The sequence below is a fragment of the Actinia tenebrosa genome, unplaced genomic scaffold (assembly GCF_029948245.1).
Source record: "Actinia tenebrosa isolate PJP-AT-01 unplaced genomic scaffold, QUT_ActTen_1.0 PGA_scaffold15__27_contigs__length_11533743, whole genome shotgun sequence".
Lineage (NCBI taxonomy): Eukaryota > Metazoa > Cnidaria > Anthozoa > Actiniaria > Actiniidae > Actinia > Actinia tenebrosa.
In genome coordinates, this window is record NW_028292575.1 from 7,842,471 (window position 1) to 7,863,659 (window position 21,189).

At 36.3% G+C, this 21,189-nt stretch overlaps 2 protein-coding genes across 3 annotated transcripts in view; one reads left to right on the top strand and one right to left on the bottom strand.

Moving 5' to 3' along the window:
* The window catches only part of LOC116300220 (NFX1-type zinc finger-containing protein 1), a 31,640-nt gene extending 12,042 nt beyond the window's left edge, over positions 1-19,598 (top strand). For both annotated transcript variants that reach the window (XM_031709043.2, XM_089030323.1), the window contains exons 14-27: positions 881-1,028; positions 2,713-2,906; positions 3,799-3,947; positions 4,401-4,512; positions 5,167-5,471; positions 5,641-5,847; positions 6,458-6,541; positions 7,301-7,480; positions 8,273-8,341; positions 9,260-9,326; positions 10,486-10,554; positions 10,857-11,378; positions 12,664-12,849; positions 14,041-19,598. In XM_031709043.2, the coding sequence (XP_031564903.2) occupies positions 881-1,028; positions 2,713-2,906; positions 3,799-3,947; positions 4,401-4,512; positions 5,167-5,471; positions 5,641-5,847; positions 6,458-6,541; positions 7,301-7,480; positions 8,273-8,341; positions 9,260-9,326; positions 10,486-10,554; positions 10,857-11,378; positions 12,664-12,849; positions 14,041-14,300 (2,552 nt within the window). In that variant the 3' untranslated portion in view covers positions 14,301-19,598. The remainder of the gene's footprint in view (positions 1-880; positions 1,029-2,712; positions 2,907-3,798; positions 3,948-4,400; positions 4,513-5,166; positions 5,472-5,640; positions 5,848-6,457; positions 6,542-7,300; positions 7,481-8,272; positions 8,342-9,259; positions 9,327-10,485; positions 10,555-10,856; positions 11,379-12,663; positions 12,850-14,040) is intronic.
* LOC116300217 (uncharacterized) lies at positions 17,529-18,491 on the bottom strand. Its single transcript, XM_031709039.2, has 2 exons — positions 18,352-18,491; positions 17,529-18,158 (listed from the first exon to the last, which is right to left on the bottom strand). The coding sequence occupies exons 1-2, from the start codon at positions 18,377-18,379 to the stop codon at positions 17,578-17,580; spliced, it is 609 nt and encodes a 202-aa protein (XP_031564899.1). The 5' UTR covers positions 18,380-18,491; the 3' UTR covers positions 17,529-17,577.
* Positions 19,599-21,189: the final 1,591 nt, after the last annotated feature.

Consider the following 21,189-nt stretch of genomic DNA (forward strand, 5'->3'; position numbering starts at 1 on the left):
TTTGATGCGAAATTTCTTAGCTGCTATCTCGAAGAATTCCTCTAACGACGCATCCAGTTGTTTTCCATATGGCGCGAATGGTTCCTGATTTTCGATAACTAAGCCGTGATTGGTTAATTCATAGGAAAGGAATGTTGTTCTTGGGTAAGCAGCCGCTATTCAGGGGAGAAAGCGTTGCGTGACGACACTGAAAGCGGCTGTGGGGGAGACTACCTTTCCCAGGATCTGCCCTTATTGATCTTATTAGATGATGTCTTTAAATGTTCAAAAGTGGAATCACCATATAAATGCAACAATTTTTTTTTTACGAAAGCAAAGTCAAAAATCAAAAAAAAAAAAAAGCAAACAAAACAAAACAACAAAAAGCATTGAAAAAGTTTAAAAGAAAAATGGTTTCTAGTGCAAGCTGGCTCAGTGCATGAGTGATTTGATTCTATGTGTCTGTCCTCTTATTGATCATAGCTCTCAGCCAATCAGAGTCAAGAGATTATGCTCTTTCATAAATTGTAAAAAGTTAGATCTTGATATACCAGTGAGACAAAACTTAATAAAATCAAAGTCATTAGTTGATTTCATGTTCTGTAACCTCAGTAGCTGTGAGCTGTATGCTGAAATTTGGTTTTTCACTGCCTTCAATCAAAAATAAACTGTCTTTTTTCTTGAATCAGGCGGCAGCAAAAAACAATTTTACAACAAGCCGTTGAAATGTCTGAGCTCATAGAATATTGAAAACTGCAGTAAAATCCTTCTTCCCCAAAACTCAACTTTTTAGCTCAAATATGATGTGTTGCAGCTAGGAATTAGTTAAGATTGAAAAAAATTGATGTTTGTAATTGTGAATAAGCTGTGTTTATAATATTCTGTATTTGGTATTTGTCAGAGCTTTGCCAGATGATTAAAGAGCCTCTAAAAGAGTGGTTGCCAAATCAGAAGAAATTTGAAATGTTTGCTGGCAAGGTCACAGAGAAAGGTCTTCAGAGCTGTGTAGATGATGAAGATTATGGATTTCAGTATATTAAACAAGAAAGGTTTGTTTCTTGTGTTTTTATGGTAATCTAAATTATTAAGTTATAATATGACCCCAAAATCAGTGTCTTTGTTAGGGTATTGTTAGGTCATTGGTAGGGTATTGTTAGGTCATTGGTAGGGCATTGTTAGGTCATTGGTAGGGTATTGTTAGGTCATTGGTAGGGTATTGTTAGGTCATTGGTAGGGTATTGTTAGGTCATTGGTAGGGTATTGTTAGGTCATTGGTAGGGTGTTGTTAGGTCATTGGTAGGGTATTGTTAGGTCGTTGGTAGGGTATTGTTAGGTCATTGGTAGGGTATTGTTAGGTCATTGGTAGGATATTGTTAGGTCGTTGGTAGGGTGTTGTTAGGTCATTGGTAGGGTGTTGTTAGGTCATTGGTGGGGTGTTGTTAGATCATTGGTAGGGTATTGTTTGGTCATTGGTAGGGTATTGTTAGGTCATTGGTAGGGTGTTGTTAGGTCATTGGTAGGGTGTTGTTAGATCATTGGTTGGGTATTGTTAGGTCATTGGTAGGGTGTTGTTAGGTCATTGGTAGGGTATTGTTAGGTCATTAGTAGGGTGTTGTTAGGTCATTGGTAGGGTGTTGTTAGGTCATTGGTAGGGTATTGTTAGGTCATTGGTAGGGTGTTGTTAGGTCATTGGTAGGGTATTGTTAGGTCATTGGTAGGGTGTTGTTAGGTCATTGGTAGGGTGTTGTTAGGTCATTGGTAGGGTATTGTTAGGTCATTGGTAGGGTGTTGTTAGGTAATTGGTAGGGTGTTGTTAGGTCATTGGTAGGGTGTTGTTAGGTCATTGGTAGGGTGTTGTTAGGTCATTGGTAGGGTATTGTTAGGTCATTGGTAGGGAATTGTTAGGTCATTGGTAGGGTATTGTTAGGTCATTGGTAGGGTGTTGTTAGATCATTGGTAGGGTGTTGTTAGGTCATTGGTAGGGTATTGTTAGGTCATTGGTAGGGTATTGTTAGGTCATTGGTAGGGTGTTGTTAGGTCATTGGTAGGGTATTGTTAGGTCATTGGTAGGGTGTTGTTAGATCATTGGTAGGGTGTTGTTAGGTCATTGGTAGGGTATTGTTAGGTCATTGGTAGGGTATTGTTAGGTCATTGGTAGGGTGTTGTTAGGTCATTGGTAGGGTATTGTTAGGTCATTGGTAGGGTGTTGTTAGGTCATTGGTAGGGTGTTGTTAGGTCATTGGTAGGGTATTGTTAGGTCATTGGTAGGGTGTTGTTAGGTCATTGGTAGGGTGTTGTTAGGTCATTGGTAGGGTGTTGTTAGGTCATTGGTAGGGTATTGTTAGGTCATTGGTAGGGTGCTGTTAGGTCATTGGTAGGGTATTGTTAGGTCATTGGTAGGTATTGTTAGGTCACTGGTACGGTGTTGTTAGGTCATTGGTAGGGTGTTGTTAGATCATTTGTAGGGTGTTGTTAGGTCATTGGTAGGGTTTTGTTAGGTCATTGGTAGGGAATTGTTAGGTCATTGGTAGGGTGTTGTTAGGTCATTGGTAGGGTGCTGTTGGTCATTGGTAGGTATTGTTAGGTCACTGGTATGGTGTTGTTAGAACATTGGTAGGGTATTGTTAGGTCATTGGTAGGGTGTTGTTAGATCATTTGTAGGGTGTTGTTAGATCATTTGTAGGGTGTTGTTAGATCATTGGTAGGGTGCTAAGCCCCATTATTGTTTTTTAGCACTGAAAAGCAAAAAGAAGAGGAACCTAAGGATGAAAACTGTAATACTCGTCAATCCCTCCCTTCTGAAGAACGTAAAGAGCGACGAGCTGATGATAATGATGAGCTTAGTGAAGAAGAAGAAGGTGCTGATAATGAAACACACTTACCAGAGGAAACACCATTGATTGTGTTACCTGAAATACCAGATGAGAGTAAGCAATAGCATCCACAGTCAGTGGTATTAATCCATGTGTTTAAATTTTAGGTTCTGCTAGTGGTTCTTTGGTTCTTTTTGGTTAATCTTTTTAACATACCTCAGTCTTTACCTTGGAACGTAAATGTTTTCCTACACTCAGGGAGTTTCATTCTTTTGAGATTAGTACTCTTTTCATTGCTATGTGCTGATCAAAACAACAGTTGCTACAGGGGAATTGGGCAATACACTGCCGTCAATCAAATAAATTGGTGGGTACCTTTATTATTCTCTGATTGGCAGCAGTATATTGCCCTTTTTCGCAGTTGGCACGGTTGTCTTGATCAGTGTGTAGCAGTGAAAAGAGAAGTGATAAGCATCTTACAGTAGAATTGAATTGTGTTCATATTGATTTCATAATTATATTCCGTTAAACAAAGAAATGATACTCTAGGGAGTGACACATGGTCTGAAATGGGAAAACATTACACACAAGGTAAAGAGGTATATTTACCTTTATAAAACTAAGGATTATGTAAATTATAGCACTAGTTCCTGTGATGTAAGCTGTTTTTAACTTTACCAACCAGAGATCCATTCTCTGATGAAACAAAGCTATTTGGCAAGAACTATTATAGCCCACTTCTGAAATATGCTTTGCCAGTCATGCACAAATGTTTCAATGCAAGGCTTTGTGCATAATGCTTAGTGATGAATTGTGAAAGAAGACAAGAATAATAAGGAATAATTTAATTTCACACGTAGCCTCTTTCTAAAACCTTTGTGTGACGTGACATTAAGCGAAGCAAATCTCGGAAGTGGGCTATTTTGATAATGATTGGGTGCTACAATTTGTTTAATTTGCAAAAACTGACACAGTCATTTCTATTTTTCTGATCATCTGATGGTAGAACTAGGGAATGTGAAGGCAATCTTGAATGCTGGTAATATTCAAAAGCTGAAAGATGGTGAGAAAATCCAAATGGTATATGCTCTACAACGACAAAGATACAAAACAGTTACTAATGAATTTTCGCAGCTAACTCAAGACTTTAATCAGGTATATCATCGAGTAATCAGTACCGCTCGAAAGCTGGATTTTCATTCCTCCCTAAGTACAGTACCACTTTTGTAAGGTTAGGTTTAGTGCTATTGTTTGGATGACCAATCTATTGTTTCTTAATCCAATCACGTAACTTGTTCCGATTGGTATGGGCTGGCTCATATCATCAGGAGATGAGATAATGTACATTAAATATATAATAATAATAATAATGATAATAATCTGTCAATATCATGATGGTAATTATTGAAATATCATGTAACTTTAATTAGGTACATTGTAACTATGGTTACATGGTAGCTGTGGTTACATAATAACTATGGTTACTGGCATGGTAACTATGGTTACATAGTAACCATGGTTAAAGGCATGGTAACTATGAATACATGTTAACTGTGGATACATAGTAACTAGCCAGGATTCTTTATCTCTTTAATCTTTTATCTTTAGAAGCAGCAAAGAAAGAAAGAGGTTGATGACCAACGTCAAATCAAAATCTTAAAGGAGCACAGTGTTATTGGTATGACAGTCAGCGGTGCAGCAATTAGAGCAAGCTGGTTAGGTAATAATAATACTCCAGTTTAACACTGTCAATTCTGTAATGAATAATTATGTGTTCAAGTGACAGTTCTTGACTACTTAAATTTGAAAATGGGTTATTTTCATAACTAAACGTCACATAGTGTTGAGTTGATAACATAGTTTCAACCAATCACAACTGACTGCAATAATTATTAATGCTACCTGCATTCATTCCGGTTTCAAAATGGTTCATTCAAAATGGTTTTTCGCCTCATCATACTTAACGTTTATGACATCCACTGCATCATATGTTTTCTGAGTCATACCAAGATGATGTCTTTCCTAATAATATTATTAGTATATGTAATAGGACTCCATGCTGTCCAATTAAGAAATAATTGGATGAGGAAAATTCCAAGGACTGACAAAATTGGATGAGGCCGTAGCTAGGCCAAGTCCAATTTGGCAGTCAGAGGAATTTTTCGAGTCTAATTATTTCTTGATTGGGGAGCATGAAATCCCATTACCTATTGATTATATAGCTGCCTAATCAATCCCATATCAACAAGACCTGTCCAATTAAGAAAATAATTGGACAGTTACCTATATGGGATTAATGAGAAGCTGTATAATTAGAAACTATAATTAGGAAAATTGATTTAAAATTTATGACGATACATTTTTCTCCAATCAGAGTCTATCAAACCCTCAGTAATAATCGTTGAGGAGGCTGCAGAAATCCTGGAATCCCAGCTTGTTGCAGTGATCCCATCATCTGTTCAACATCTGGTCATGATTGGTGATCATCAGCAGCTACGCCCACAAGTGCACTATGATATACTCTGCCGCAAGTGTGACTTTCATATTTCAATGTTTGAGCGTCTTATCAAAGGTGGTCTTGATTACGCCCAGCTGAACCAGCAAGGAAGAATGAGAGATGACTTAGCACAACTGGTTAGAGAGCTGGGGATTTATGAGGAGTACAAGACCAGAGATGAGGTACATAGATGGCAAATATATAACTTTTAATAGTGAAACTTTCATGATGATTCATAAGGTTTAAGAGAGCATCCAACAATGATGCATATGGCAAATTTTGTAGAATTTTATTCCAAGAAAAATGTCAGTAGAAACAGAATGATTTCCAAATTTAAATATATAAATACAGGTTGTGAAAAGGAATAAAGTCCATGACTGCTTGCCTAAATCAATGTACTTCTATGACCACAAAAGAGAAGAGAAGAAGCAATCTGGATCACATAGTATGTACAATGAACATGAAGCTGATGAGATTGTTAAAATGGCCAAGTACCTGGTATGTGATAACAATGTAGAACCAAGCAACATCACTGTACTATGCTCCTACCGTGGTCAGGTTGGTACTATCTATATGATAGTGTTCTATTTATCCATCGTCCTTTATTCACATTATTATAGGTTTGATTGATTAATATTGGATTAATACGAGAGAACAATTTTCTTAGAATAATATTAATATCTTCTTAATTCATACCAGCTAATAGCTGAATATTACAGTTGAACCTGCACTGAGATATTGTTAAACATCATACAAATGAGGCAAATCATGTCTATTCAATGCTTGTTGTCTCATTTGTGTCTCATTTGCATGCAATCATAATATCTTCTATCTAAACTGGTCATACATGGACTGTATAGCTGCTGCCAGAGGTGCCATAACACATGCTTTCAGTACGACCCCATTGAGCTGCACCACTGCTGTACTTGTGGTGAATTAGTGTAGTTTCTTTTACAATGATGTAAATTGTGCTTTACCAGCTAGTTCTAATATTTACCTCACAGCTCAGTTGATATTCCACCGATAATCACTTCACCTTCGGCAAATAATTGTTAAATATTGATGAGACTCAAACAAAGAATTTCGTAATGTTGTATCAATGGAATAAAAAGCAGATACCCTAACCCTGCATTATTAACAATAATAATTATTTTTTCACTGTTTTCAGGTCAAGTGCCTAAAGAATAAGTTAGAAAGGCAAGATGCTTACAGGCTAACAGATTTAACAGTAACTGCCATCGACTCATTCCAGGTACTTACACAATCATTTTCAAAATTTAACAAATGTTTTCTTATTTATTCAATGAATCTATAATTTTTTTTGGAATGTAAGAATTTTGGATCGATTATGTAGATAAGATAAAATGTGACGTTTTGGCAATAACATGATAGCCTTCATCAGATTATGATGATGAAAGTGTGCGCGTGAAGGACACAAATCACATGTGAAGAGTCCACATGTTTAATCTGAAATCCTTTATATACAGTATTCAATAATCATGTCAAAAGCCTCAGACATTAACTAGCAGTTTTTTGAGGAGATAAATAATTGATAGGAGAGTAAGTGCTTTGTTTTTTTGGGGCACTCTTTAAAGTTTTGTTGCAAATTACAAATATTAGGTCACCTACCCCCTCAGCTGCCCCTGACCCCTCCCCCTTCCCTTGAAAAGCTTACAAGAGTACATTTGTAAAACTAGAGTAAAATTGAATGGGACAATAAACCTCAATAAAAATGGGAATAATATCTAGTAAAAACAATTTAATTTTCAAATATATTGCAGTATAATTTTTTACTTTAATTTTTATTTGATACATGTTGTCATTTCAAGTACCCTCCTCGATAACTCATCCGTCAGTTATTTCAAGACCACCTGTTTTCAGGCTGACCCCCCCCCCCCCTCCAATAAAAAAAAAAACTATCCCTAAGGCTGATAGATTTAAGATGTCTGTCCTCTTGATAATAGTGCAGGGGTTATTTCATATTTGACATGCTGTTTCTAATGCATTTCAGGGGAAAGAAAACGATATCATCTTGTTATCATTGGTTCGCAGTCAAAAAGGAGCAAATGCCAAAATTGGATACCTCAGTTCCATCAACAGAATATGTGTAGCAGTGTCCAGAGCTCGTACAGGACTCTATCTGTTTGGCAATTCTCATCTTCTGAAAAAGAAATCATCAAGAGGATGGGGGGTAATTCATTGTTTGAAAGCCATTTTACTTAATCCAATCTTTTTAAATTGTTCCTGAGCAGGAAAAACTTGTTTTCACAAATTCCTATAATGTTAGCACAAAGTGATTCTCATCTGTTGCAGCTCATGGCAATGTGAGCAAATTGAATGCACTGTTCCCTCTTGCAAACTCCATCTATAACTCGCCAACCTTTAAAATTTATCGACACCCCTAAACAACTTCTGGGCTGAACAAAATCAAGGCATTGCTAACTCCCTGACAAGCTCACACACTGATTTGAAATCAGTTCCTTAGTTTTGCAGAGGGATAAAGCCAGAAGACCTGAAGAAAACCCTTGAATCAAGGGAGAGTCTAGACTCAACACTAACTCACATGTGATAGAGTCCAGAAATTAAACCTGAGAACCCAGAGCCCAGAGATGGTTATCTTGAGATGGGGCAAATGAAAGTTGTGGAAAAAACAAGGAGTGGAAAGAGGGCCATATATGCCAGCTGAAGCTGTATTTTACACCATTCATCCATCATCCAAACTCCCTCAACAAAAAAAGTTCCATCTATTTATATTTTGATACCCATTAACAAAACTGTTACTACAGATCAATGCATGTGTGACTGAAAGGGGGTGGGGTAGGGATAAGCTAACATCCTGGTTATTTTGAGAGGCCAGGAAGTTGGAGTGTTCTTTGATATAACTTTACAATTATTAAACTCCTTACATGAATTAGAAGATGTAGAAAAATCATTCAACATGTATTTGTTTTAAAATATTTTTGTTTTAAATGGTTTTGTACAGAAAATTATCAGTCATATGTCTGAGAAGGGCCTTATTGGAAGTAAATCAACAATTGAATTCTTGACAGGGGTAAGTTATGTTTTAGATTGGTTATGCATGAATGTTGGTTGCAGTGTAAAATGAGGAGGGGAAAAACATGTCTCAAGAAACAGAGGAAATGTATTCCAAACCTTGATTATTTTACAGTAAGACTGATAACAAACTCTGTCATCCCTGTGCAGAAGTCTATCAGTACCCAAATGGCATTTATGGCCAGGTGCATGTGTAGGAAGAGGTCAGGGGGGGGGGGGGGGGCAAGATTTATTGTCTTATTGTGGGAAACCAAAAAGCTATTTGCAAGATATATTTGCTTTGGGGAAATATTATTATTACTAAACTAACCCTTTCACTACTAGAGTGGCCAAAAGTAGCCAGCGGAAAGACATTTTTGCTTTTCAATTACGCATCCCCTAGGACATTTCTGGGAAATTTCATTTTTCAAGCATGTGGGCTATTGTTTTTTAGGATCATTAACCAATCAGATTCTATCAACTGCTTTGATGTGTGTTATAAGGCTTCAATATCTACTGAGCATATGTTTTTTCATTTTGATATTAAGAAATAAAAACACCCTCATTATGTTCCAGGAAGAGCCCCTGTTGGACCCTTTTAGCTTCTAGTAGTCAAAGGGTGAAATGGGAAAGTTTCTTAGTTTCAATTCTTAGAGTGCACCTAACAATTAGTGACCACCTTTATTTAGTACTAAAAAACGTTAAGGTCCCTCTCCTACTCCTAGTAATAATCAGTTTAGTAATTATTGGTCAGGTTGATACTAAAAGAACTGTTTTCTTAGAATAATTATCTTCTTCTTTAATTTATTATTAATTAAATTTAATTCATCAGTTTAATTGCTGTACAAAGGTATTGCATCGCCAGAAAAATGGCTCATTGTGAGTGATTTTAGCATGTGATGGTCAGAATCTCAAACTTTATTTATTAATATTACAGCGTGCAGTTGCAGCTGATGGCCCCTCCTCCCCAGGCCCTGGTGAAACTCAGCCAAGAAAGCAGTCTGGTAATCAAAGTAATTAGTATTAATAGTTATTGATACTGTTTCATAACCACAGCATCAATCTTATAAGAAGGGTCATGTTTCATTAGTTTGGCTTTAAATTATTATAACTAAAAAAATATCATGATTAGTAAAGGAAATCGCACGATCTCGAGTACAATTTGGAAATTAATAGACACGAGTAATGTTTTGAAAGTTCTTGTAATTGCACGAGCCTTTAGGCGAGTACAATTAAAGAACTTTCAAAACATTACGAGTGTCTATTAATTCTAAATCGTATGAGAAGATCGTGCGATTTTTTGTTTATAGTTCACTCAACAAAATTTCAGTAAAAAATGCGAAGCGACGCCATTCATCTTTGTCTATATGGCGGCCGATGTTCAGTCCATCGCGCAACTGAAATGCATAAAAAAGATTAGTTCTTACGGTTTCAAAATTTTATTCATATGTTTTTTAAGAACAAAATGATAGAAAATAATTTTACATTCCAAGTTTTGGCCGTGTTTCCATAGCGACTTAATTCGGTACTCCTACGGAGTACAATTAACGCTATAATTGTACTCCTCTCGACCAATCAGAGTCGAGTAATTTTGTTGAGTGTACTATAATACCATCAATAATTATCATGGTCACCTTCATGATCATTACCATCTTCACCACCACCGACCACCACCATCATCATCATCACCATAATCAGCATCACCATCATGGTCATTATCAGCATCACCACCACCACCATATCATCATAATCAGCATCACCATCATGGTCATTATCAGCATCACCACCACCACCATTATCATCAACATAATCAGCATCACCATCATGGTCATTATCAGCATTACCACCACCACCATTATCATCACCATAATCAGCATCAATATCATGTTCATTATCATCATCACCACCATCATCATTGGCATCTATGTTCACATCATCATTGATCATCTTCACCACTCACAACCATCGCCATCATCATCACCACTCATGGTCACCACCATCATCACCATCATAATCACCAGCATGATGCCATCCTGATCTTCATCCTTTAATTGATATGTCGAGCATCCTAGCAAGTTACAATAACTATAAAGGAGCTGGTTTCCCATTTGGTCTATAAAAAAATCAAATTGCATTGGATTTGTTTTGATTTTTAATTTATAGATATATATATTGATAGAGTAGGTGTGCTCTGCATTGGTGATCAAACCTACGTTGGATGTTGCCCTGATGGTAAGTTAAGATGTTAAGACTTCAGCTATGTTCCCAATAAGAATGAATTGAATTATGGATTTGACAGTCATCAGCTAGTAACATACACAGTTTATCTGTCAAAATTAAGAACCCTTGCTGGAATGCATGGCTGGGGTCATGATGCAATCATCAGTAGGTTTTTAGACCCTCTGCAACAATTCTGAGTCCAGCTCAGTTTGGAGCACACTGCTAACAAAATGTGAATTTCAGTTCTCAGGAGTCTGATTACAATTCTATGCCAAGTGATAATTATTACTTCCAATTGATTTTTCCTACCACAGGGGTGTCAGACAACCATCAAGTTCATAGAAGGCCACAGCAACAGAGCACTCCTTCAAGGCCACCACAAGATGATCAGCACAGCCCAGCAGAGAGGCAACCGGTGGAAGAAACAAGCAAACTTAACACATCATCAGCCACTGCAGGTGGAAATCAGCATCATTCACCATCTGAGAATCAGCACAGCCCAGAGAGGCAACCAGTGGAAGAAACAAGCAAACATAACTCATCATCAGTCAATGCAGGTGGAAATCAGCATCATTCACCATCTGCTGAGAAAAGTGAAGCCCAAGAATCGTCATGGGTTGGAGACTCGCAACCCTCTTCTGTAGAAACAGATGTTAGACCTTATTTGCCCACTGCAGAGGACCGTGAGGGTCAAGAAATGTCATTGTCTGGGGGTCCACAACCCTCTGCTGTAGAAGCAGATGGTAGACCTCTTCAAGAAACAGGAGATATCGAGAAACGCAGGCCAATACAAGACACACACCTTGCTAAAGGCCAAGAAGAGGAAGGGAAAGAAGGTACTAATTGTGCATAGGTGCTAAATTCATTCAAAATTTGGAAATTATCTTAGTAGTAATTATTGCTTATAATTATTGCTTGTCTTATTATTATTAGCAATAAAGTTTTATTTAAAAAATTCTTAGCTAATTTTAAAATACTTTAGTAGATTATTTGAATTCATTGAATGAAGTATGATCGTATTTTATTACTATGTCTATATAATGTATTAATTAAAAATTGTGAAGCATTGTTGAACTCTTGGAATTAATGCTTTGTAAAATATTATTATTATTTATTATATTATATTATATCATTATTTTGTACAGTTTTTAAATAATCATCATGTAACTGTAATAATTTGTATAGGAAATCGCACGATCTCAAGTACAATTTGGAAATTAATGGACAAGTTTTTGTAATTGCACGAGCCTTTAGGCGAGTGCAATTAAAGAACTTTCAAACATTACGAGTGTCTATTAATTCCAAATTGTACGAGAAGACTGTGCCATTTTTTGTTTATAGTTCACTCAACAAAATTTCAGTAAAAAATGCGAAGTGACGCAGCTCATCTTTGTCTATTTGGCAGCCGATTTTCAGTCCATCGCGCAACTGAAATGCATTAAAAATAATAGTTCTTACGGCTTTAAAATTTTATTTATATGTTTTTTAAGTACAAAATAATAGGAAATAATTGTTTTGACATTGTTTTAGCCCTGTTGCCATAGCGACTTAATTCGGTACTCCTATTAACACTATAATTGTACTCCTCTCGACCAATCAGAGTCGAGTAATTTTGCTGAGTGTACTATAAATATAATAATGACATGTCGTTTGGTTCTAACTTTCCAACCTTTGCTTCAAATCTTCCTGAAATCTTATTGTTTTAGTAAGATAAAACTCAAGCCAAAATCCAATTATGTCTCTGTATATTGAAATGCAAATCAATCTTGAAACCCTTGAGGCAACACATATCTTTTCTGTCAACTTGGTTCCAGAGGTGCTTTGTTATTGTTATGAAACTGATCATGAGGTGAGGCCTCTATACTTTCCAAGAGCCATGGTACTCTCCTGTTTGAACTACTACTAACTTCTTTGTACGGGAACTTAATTTCATTCAGAATTGTTGCAACCATCCTCAAACCTGATAAGTGGAAAATAGCCTATCTATTTGCTGTCTTTGAAAACAATGATTTAGGTGCATGAAAAGACTTTTTTGTATCAAAGCCAGTTTTACTCTCCTACTCAAACGATCAAATCACTCAAAAAATTTTAACAAAAACATTTTTCTTTCTCATTTCCAAGAGGATGACAAAGTCCAAGCGGTAGAGGAAACAAGTGATAAGAAGGGAGAGCTTGTAGTTGGGACTCAAAGTGACATGCCCTTTCTGTCAGGCGATGACAAGGCCAGTTGTGAAGATGCAAGTGCAGGCAGCCCTCAACAAGACTCAAATCTCCCATCTTGTGAGAGTTCACTGGGTCAAAAGAGAGGTAACTTATCTTATTAGCAGTGGTGGTGGAGGTTGATGCTTATGATGGAGTATGATGCATGATAATGGTGTTGGTGATGAAAATGATGATGATGGATGATGATGCTGATGATGACGACGATGACAATAATGATGGATGAGGGTGTTCATGATGATAAGGATAATATGCATATTATTAGCAGAATATGTACAAAAGGAGCAATCACCAACAAATAGCTTCCTAAGTATTACAAAATATTTTTGGGTACTTTTGCATTGGTGCATAATACATTGATAGTATGTGTTACATAAGATGTTTTTATTTTTAATGATAATGGCATTGTCATATTGCATCATCATTAGTTTTTTAAGCTTCTTAAAAGAAGGCAAACAAATGTTTATTTAATCATGTATTTTTCTATGATGTCCTGCTTTAGAAATGGAGAGACAGCAGGTTTTTTTAAATTTTATGCTCTTTCAGTCACACAGCATGAACCATTTCCAAGGGTAACGTAATAGTAGGAAAGAGCACAAGCATTTTTACGGCAACTGCGATGTACTAACTTGAATCACGAATAATTTATCGGACTTACGAAATTTTGTTATCAGCTTTTCCTTTTCGTTATTTTTTGTCGTCCTTGGATTTATACTATGAAATATAACTCTAATCAATTAACTTCTTATTAAATGAGTGTTAAAAGAGACTAGGGGCGTCATGGTTTATACTGTGGACATCATGGTTGTACAGACTGGGGGCGTCATGGTATACATTGGGGCATCATGGGTGGGGACGTCATGATAATGGGGTATCATGACCATAAACCTTTCCAAGATACAGAATGTGGTGCATTCTGGTCTGGCCTGGGTACCAAGTTAATGTAATTAAGACTAGGGGCGTCATGGTTTATACTGTGGACATCATGGTTGTACAGACTGGGGGCGTCATGGTATACATTGGGGCATCATGGGTGGGGACGTCATGATAATGGGGTATCATGACCATAAACCTTTCCAAGATATAGAATGTGGTGCATTCTGGTCTGGCCTGGGTACCAAGTTAATGTAATTTGTTCACCATGCTTTATATGGTGTTGTTTGTACCCAGGCTAGACCACAATGCATCCTGTTTATCAAACTTAGAAAAGGTCGATCTATGGAAGTAATGAAAGCACTTCTGAACAATTTTAGGCATTACACTTTACTATCTTTCCAGAACAAAAACTATTTGATGAAAAAGAAGCTTGCGTCTTGAACAAGAGCCTAAAAGAAGCACCAGCCTCAGCAGATCTGATAAAAAAGTTGCAAAATCGACAGAAAAGCAACCCAGAATGCTTAGGGGATATCAACCTAGACAATCCAGAATTGACAATTGGGGAAATCAGGGAGAAAGTGAGTCCTGATGTGCAGGAAATACTTGATCAATATGTGGAGGACCACGGATGTAACTGTGATGAGTGTGGCAGCCTGAGATAGAATTGTACAAAAGGTAGAAGTTCACATAATGGAGTCATCATTAGTGTTGTTCCAGAAAATATCCATTAACCCCCAACACGGAGGAAATTTGTAAAAGGACTCGCATACCCCCAGGAACTTCCAATCTTCTTCCATACAAACTGTCTGTAATTTTGTTATTTCTCTGACCCCCCTCCCCTCCAGAATTTCCAATTCCCTCCATGGGTGGGGATGGATATTTTCTGGAACTACATGATATGATTTTTAATACTGTATTATGATATTAAATAGGAGATTATAAATTTTAGTGGGAAAGGTATTATTATGTTACTGACTTAATTTTAGATTGCCGCCCAGTTGATTGATCACTGGCCTGTTTTTCAGGAGGTCATGGTTTCAAGCCAGACCCATGTAAATAAAATGAAAAATATCTAAGTAAAAATTTGCTGCTTTCGCTCAAAAAAATATTGATATTGTAGATGATATAATTAGAACTTTACTGTGACTTGGATGACCACACAGAACAGCTATCCTGTCTCATTTAGTGAGACATTAAATGTAGAGGGCCACAATTTTTGCAGTGCTTAATTGAGACTGTCAAGTACCACCCTCTCTAAAAAAATTGGCTGAGAATTGTTTGTGCCTGGTAATAATAAATAATGTATTCAATGTTTGTTTTGTTGACCAGAAGTTCTTGAGTCTTATTCACACCCAGAGGACTCAAAAAAAATTGTGAGAAATGTTAGCAGGATGAAACATAAATTGACATCCTCGCTATGTATTAGAATTGGAAATCACATGATCTCAAGTACAATTTGGAATTTATAGGTACAAGTGATCAAGTTTTCAAAATTGGACGAGCCTCTAGGCGAGTTCAAATTGAGAACTTTCGAAACATCATGAGTATCTATAAATTCTGGAATGTACGAGAATATTGTGTGATTTCTCGTTTATAATAATAATCGAGCAATGTAATTGGGACTTTACAGAGTACAATTTGGGATTTAATTGTACTCCTCTTGTCCAACAACAATAGGGTAATTTTGTAGATTGTATTATTAATAATAATTATTATTAGTGCAAACACTAGTCAGAGTGAAGTCATTTTGTAAAAGGGAATTTGTAAAAGGACCCCCCTATTCCAGGAACTTCCAATTTTTTTCCATACAAACTGTGCAATTTCATTCTTACTCTGACCATTAAACCCGTGAAATAGATATTAGACTAATACACATTTAGTAGAGCCTAATTCCATTGTTTACTTTTGTGTCTATTACTATCAATTAACGTTGACTAGTATTTTATTAAAGGTTGATGAAACAAATCTAACAAATGAAGTTAAACCCATCCTACAAATATCTATTTGATAGTTTTTTAATTTCAGGGGTTAAAATGCCTTCACTCTATATCTAAATAAAAATAAATGAAATGAATTGACTTTATTTAACGAGGGTGACATACATTACTGGTAACCCAGTAGTTTCCGTTATGGCCTTCCTACAATTAATAAACTGAAATGAAATGATCAAAGAAACATAAATTGTGTTAAGAATCCCAACTGGCAAGGAGGCAGACCAGTTGGCTATTTACAAGCATGGTCGAGAAACTGAATCTGAACTAATCAGGGATCAGGACAAATACAGTCTCAGCTAGTGGCCACAGTGGGACTCAAACCCGGCACCACCGGATTGCGAGATTGATGCTATGACCACTCGACCATTCTGCCTCCATATGAATTATCTGTGAAACAATTACTATTTAGTGTGTAACAGTAGACTTATAGTTGTCACCTAAATAAGAATTAACTCAGGCATAAACTGAACAAAAATGCATAGAGGTATTTGCTTTTGTTTCCAATTTTCTGCTCCAGTAAAATCTACTATTTTGCACAATAGCTGCACTTAGATATTATATCTTTGGTATTATAACTTGCTATAACAATAACATTGCATCTGATGCTTTTGTAAATTATCCAATTACAACTCAGAATTACAGTATTCTATTAGATAAGATGGCTACAGTACAGTTATCTGATAGTTGTACATTTATTATGGGTTTATTAGTAGCGAACAATGAATGCCTCTATGGCTCTAAAAAACAGGAAATAATTGGATTAAATTATTTTATTTTTTAGCAAATTCAAAATTCCAGATCTTCAATTTTTTAGAACATTTAAATCTTGAAGAGTTTCAGAACAAGAGAAGTTATAAGATGTTCATAGTGCATTCTTACACATCGACATGAAAAATTTGAATGAATTAATAATAATGAACAATTTTGTCATGATTTCCACTAGCATAGCAGTTATTCATTTAAAGTGAAAACTCTCTATATTGTTTTAATGGCAAACACATTTTTTTAAATGCCTGTAGTGAATAGTAATGTAGTTGTTCCTACTGAGATAGGAATGAAAAATATGAATGAATAAATGAATAAAATGGTGCAATATTGTAGTCTGATTCCCACTATTGTGGTTATTCACTTATAGAGAAAACTCTCACATCAAACCAGTGCAAATACGTATACACCAGTTTCACATTCGATGCATATCACTGTTTTTGAAGACCAGACTCATTTGTGAGGGCTGTGTCTCATTTATAAGTCGGCTATTCAACAGATACCTTTAAAAGTTCGTGAGATTTCAAAACATTGGTATTGTTCCACTTTGCACATTCTTTACATTACAGTCGACTTTTGAAAGTGATTTGTTCTTAAAGTGCCACTTGAACAAAAATCTCTCGAAATTTGAAACAAGTGGAAACTTTGGTACAATACTCTGTACTATCCTATAAATCACTAGTAAATTTTTATGATGTTGCCTGTAGAAATGAGTCTTAAGTCTTAAAAGACAGCAGTGTGCTGCATGAGAAAAAGGACAATTTTGATGATCCATTTCACAAGTCATTCCCTTGAAAATGAGATTTATATAAGCCTCACATATAAGTATAGTCTCCTACACAGCTGCTATTAGTGTAGTGAGCGTTGTGTGACAACACTAATAGCAGCTGCGTAGAAGAATAGTATTAGTAATAATGATAAAGGATAATACTCAAAGTAATGACATGGTCTGCTGTTCCGAAGAAAGTAGTGGAAAAATGATAAGTGAACCAACGGGAATACAAATAAGCAGGGGGAAAAATCAAAAGCTTTTTGACATCTCAAAATTTTCTGCATGACAAAAATGGTTATGCATTTATTTGCTCTTTACATCCGAAAACTGAAAAAAGCCGTTTAAGACTGAACACAAGGTTACTGGCCCTCGAATTCCTTAATAATTTAATCATTGATCTTTAACCCATTAGTACAGGAACTCCTGGCTATCATGAGACTTAACATGTTTTCTAAAGTTTCCCAGTGCTGCGAACTCTTTCCCGCACTCATGACAGGAATAAGGTTTCTTGTTTTCATGAAGTATCATGTGCGTCTTGAGTGAGCTGGACTGAGTAAATGCCTTATTACATTCTTGACAGACAAAAGGTTTTTCTCCTGTATGGCTTAACAAATGAGCTCGAAGGTTCCCTGAAGTCCTGAAGGCCTTGCCACAACTCGAAATTATACAAGGAAACGGTCTTTCGTCAGTGTGTATCCTTTCATGAATCTTGAGCGCGTTGGCTTGTTTGAATGCCTTGTGGCAGATAGTGCACTCAAAAGGCTTCTCGTCCGAATGAACTACTGAATGTAGCCTTAACTGTTGAGCTGTTCTGAACTTTTTTCCGCATTCTTCGCAAATTTTCTTCTTTCTGCCGTCATCTGAACAAACATACTTGACGTGGCGTTCATAGTAATCCTTGTAGGAGAATATTTTCAAGCATTTCGAACACTGGAAGCCAGAGTCATTTGACTCTGTTTCGCTCTCGAGGTCGTAGTCATCCATTATATCTAAACAACAGCACAGAAAAAAATATTTCAAAATGTTTTAAAAAGCATTAAGCTCAAACTAAAAACAAAACCAAATTTCTCGGTATTGGACTAAGTACGTACTGAGCAGTTGGATTTTAAATCTATAACACCGTAAAATAGAAAGTTCTACATTTTCAATTTTTAAATCGCCGAATATGGAAATGTTGTTTACCTTTAAGTTGTTCAATACTTGAAAGCATTTCACTCCAAAGACGCTATTTTCCACAATTTTCAGTCAATTATTAAATCAACTTCCTTTTTTAAACAGCAGAAGGAATTATAAGTATTATGAATAAGTAAAAACGATCATTTCGTTGGTGGAAAGCTGACAAGTTGTTTTCCACTTGATCGCCATGTTGGACGAGTATTCACCGGGGAGAATAAGTACGATATAGCTAGGGGTGGAAAATTTGTGGGGAAGACCAACTGGGTGTCTATAGGACTTTATCCCGGACTTTATATTTGGAACTGTCGTGGTTTAGCGATACATCCAAGTTCCATTAAAGCTCTAAATTTAATTCTGTGATTAATTTATATTTTTCTTTTCGTTTTCGTTAACTTTGAGGACAATACACCAGGGTCGATTTAGGAATCTGGAAATAGTGTTCATACGCAGGAATCGCCCTTGAATGCTCAGAAAATGGAACTGTCAAAAAAATCTTTACTTGAGCAACAGCCCAACAGAACAATGGTTGCCTTGGACCGACATGTGAAGCCTTATAACCATGGTACCCTTGTATTATCCACTATTATATTCTTGGTACGTGGTATATTCCAATAGCCGGCAACATACGAATCCCGAGGGGGGAGTACTCCGCCAGAATTTGGGTAGGGGTGTTCCGCTGGGATTCTGAAAGGGGTACCCTGTTCATGGTAAAAAAAACTCAAATTTGTGGACCCTGTTTATAGTTTATTGCACTGAGTTCCTGTTTCAATCATCATGTCATCTCGCGTATCGTTTTTTTTTGCGACCATAATAACCAGTTTCGGTCAATACGAAAGTACTATCCCTGAATATGACAGGAATACCAGGCCGAACCATGATTATATGGCTTCAGCTTTCGATACTCAATAACCAAGATAACGAAATGTTCATCGTAACTCAATTGAAAAAAACTAATTTTAACGATAGAAAACCTTTGACAGCAAGAAAATCAGACTATCCAACCCCAAATGAAGTAGCCAATTGAGTACGGTTTTTGCTTTCATTCGGGACTCTCTAAATTGATAGGTTTTTGTAAGATATCTTTAATAGAAAGATTCGAAGAATCTCTACTTGCGAATCAAGATATCTAACTAAATGATAATAACTAAGTTAATAAAAATAAATAAAAACGCTAGAAAACATGGAACGCCTGGTCAACATCATGGATTTTACAAGGGACAAAAAAGTACCAATAAAACATACAAATCATTTAACTTGTTTTAGTAGTGAAAATGGGGTGTTACCTATTGATAGGGGATCGAGGAACGCCTGATCAAAATCATGGATTTTACACCAGCTCAAAATGTTGAAAATGGAGCTTAATCCGTTGGTGTAAAAATCATGATTTTAACCAGGCGTTCCTCGCTCATCCATATATTAGATTTTTAAACCAATTTTTCCAACTTGAAGAATAGGTTAAAAAAACGTCAAAATAATGCTATTTGGGCCGCCCTTTATTCCCAAGGGACAAAAAAGTACCAATAAAACACATATAAATCATTTAACTTGTATTAGAAGTTAAAATGGGGTGTTGCCTATTGATAGGGGATCGAGGAATGCCTGGTGAAAATCATGGATTTTACACCAGCTCAAAATGTTTAAAATGGAGCTTAATCCGTTGGTGTAAAAATCATGATTTTAACCAGGCGTTCCTCGCTCATCCATATATTAGATTTTTAAACCAATTTTTTCCAACTGTAAGAATACGTAGAAAAACCGTCAAAATAATGGAAGTTGGTCCACCTTTTATTCCCAAGGGACAAAAAAGTACCAATAAGACACCTAAAATCCTTTAACTTGTATTAGAAGTTAAAATGGGGTGTTACCTATTGATAGGGGATCGAGGAACGCCTGATCAAAATCATGAATTTTACACCAGCTCAAAATGTTGAAAATGGAGCTTAATCCGTTGGTGTAAAAATCATGATTTTAACCAGGCGTTCCTCGCTCATCCATATATTAGATTTTTAAACCAATTTTTTACAACTTGAAGAATAGGTAGAAAAAACGTCAAAATAATGCTATTTGGGCCGCCCTTTATTCCCAAGGGACAAAAAAGTGTCAATAAAACACATATAAATCATTTAACTTGTTTTGGAAGTTAAAATGGGGTGTTACCTATTGATAGGGGATCGAGGAACACCTGGTGAAAATCGGATTTTACACCAGCTCAAAATGCTCAAAATGGAGCTTAATCCGTTGGTGTAAAAATCATGATTTTAACCAGGCGTTAACCTCGCTCATCCATATGTAAGATATTAAGGGAAACCATGGTTATATGGCTTCATTTTATGATACCCAATAACCAAGATAAGAATACAAGGGAACCATGGTTATATGCCTTCATTTTATGATACCCCTCAACTTTTTATCTGTCATAGGGATGGAAATGTGAGGCCATATATCCGTAAGGATAGTTAATGGTTATATGGCTTCACATTTCGTGCCCAATAACCAACTGATCAGGATATAAGGGTGCCATGGTTATGGAGCTTCACATTTCTGTTCCCCATAACTAAGATAAGGAGTCAAGGGTACCATGGTCATATGGCTTCTCATCTCGATTCCCCATATCCAAGAGAAGGATATGAGGAAACCATGGTTTTATAGCCCCAAATTTCAATTCCCCACTACCAAGATAGTTATACAATGCTTTCTCTTGGAACACCATAGAATATCCCACTTGTCACATATATTTTCTTTGTGTACACACTCGCCCAATGGGTCGTGTGGATGCATAGTCAATGCAAGTGACATGTGGGTCATTACATGGTATACCACTTAAAAGTATTGTATAACTAGTTT

Bases quoted from the DNA above. Each gene is read 5' to 3' on its own strand.
- LOC116300217 (XM_031709039.2), bottom strand. From the start codon at position 18,379: ATGCTTTCAAGTATTGAACAACTTAAAG. The intron at 18,159-18,351 runs GTAAACAACATT...GCTGTTGTTTAG, and splicing joins AAGTATTGAACAACTTAAAG to ATATAATGGATGACTACGAC.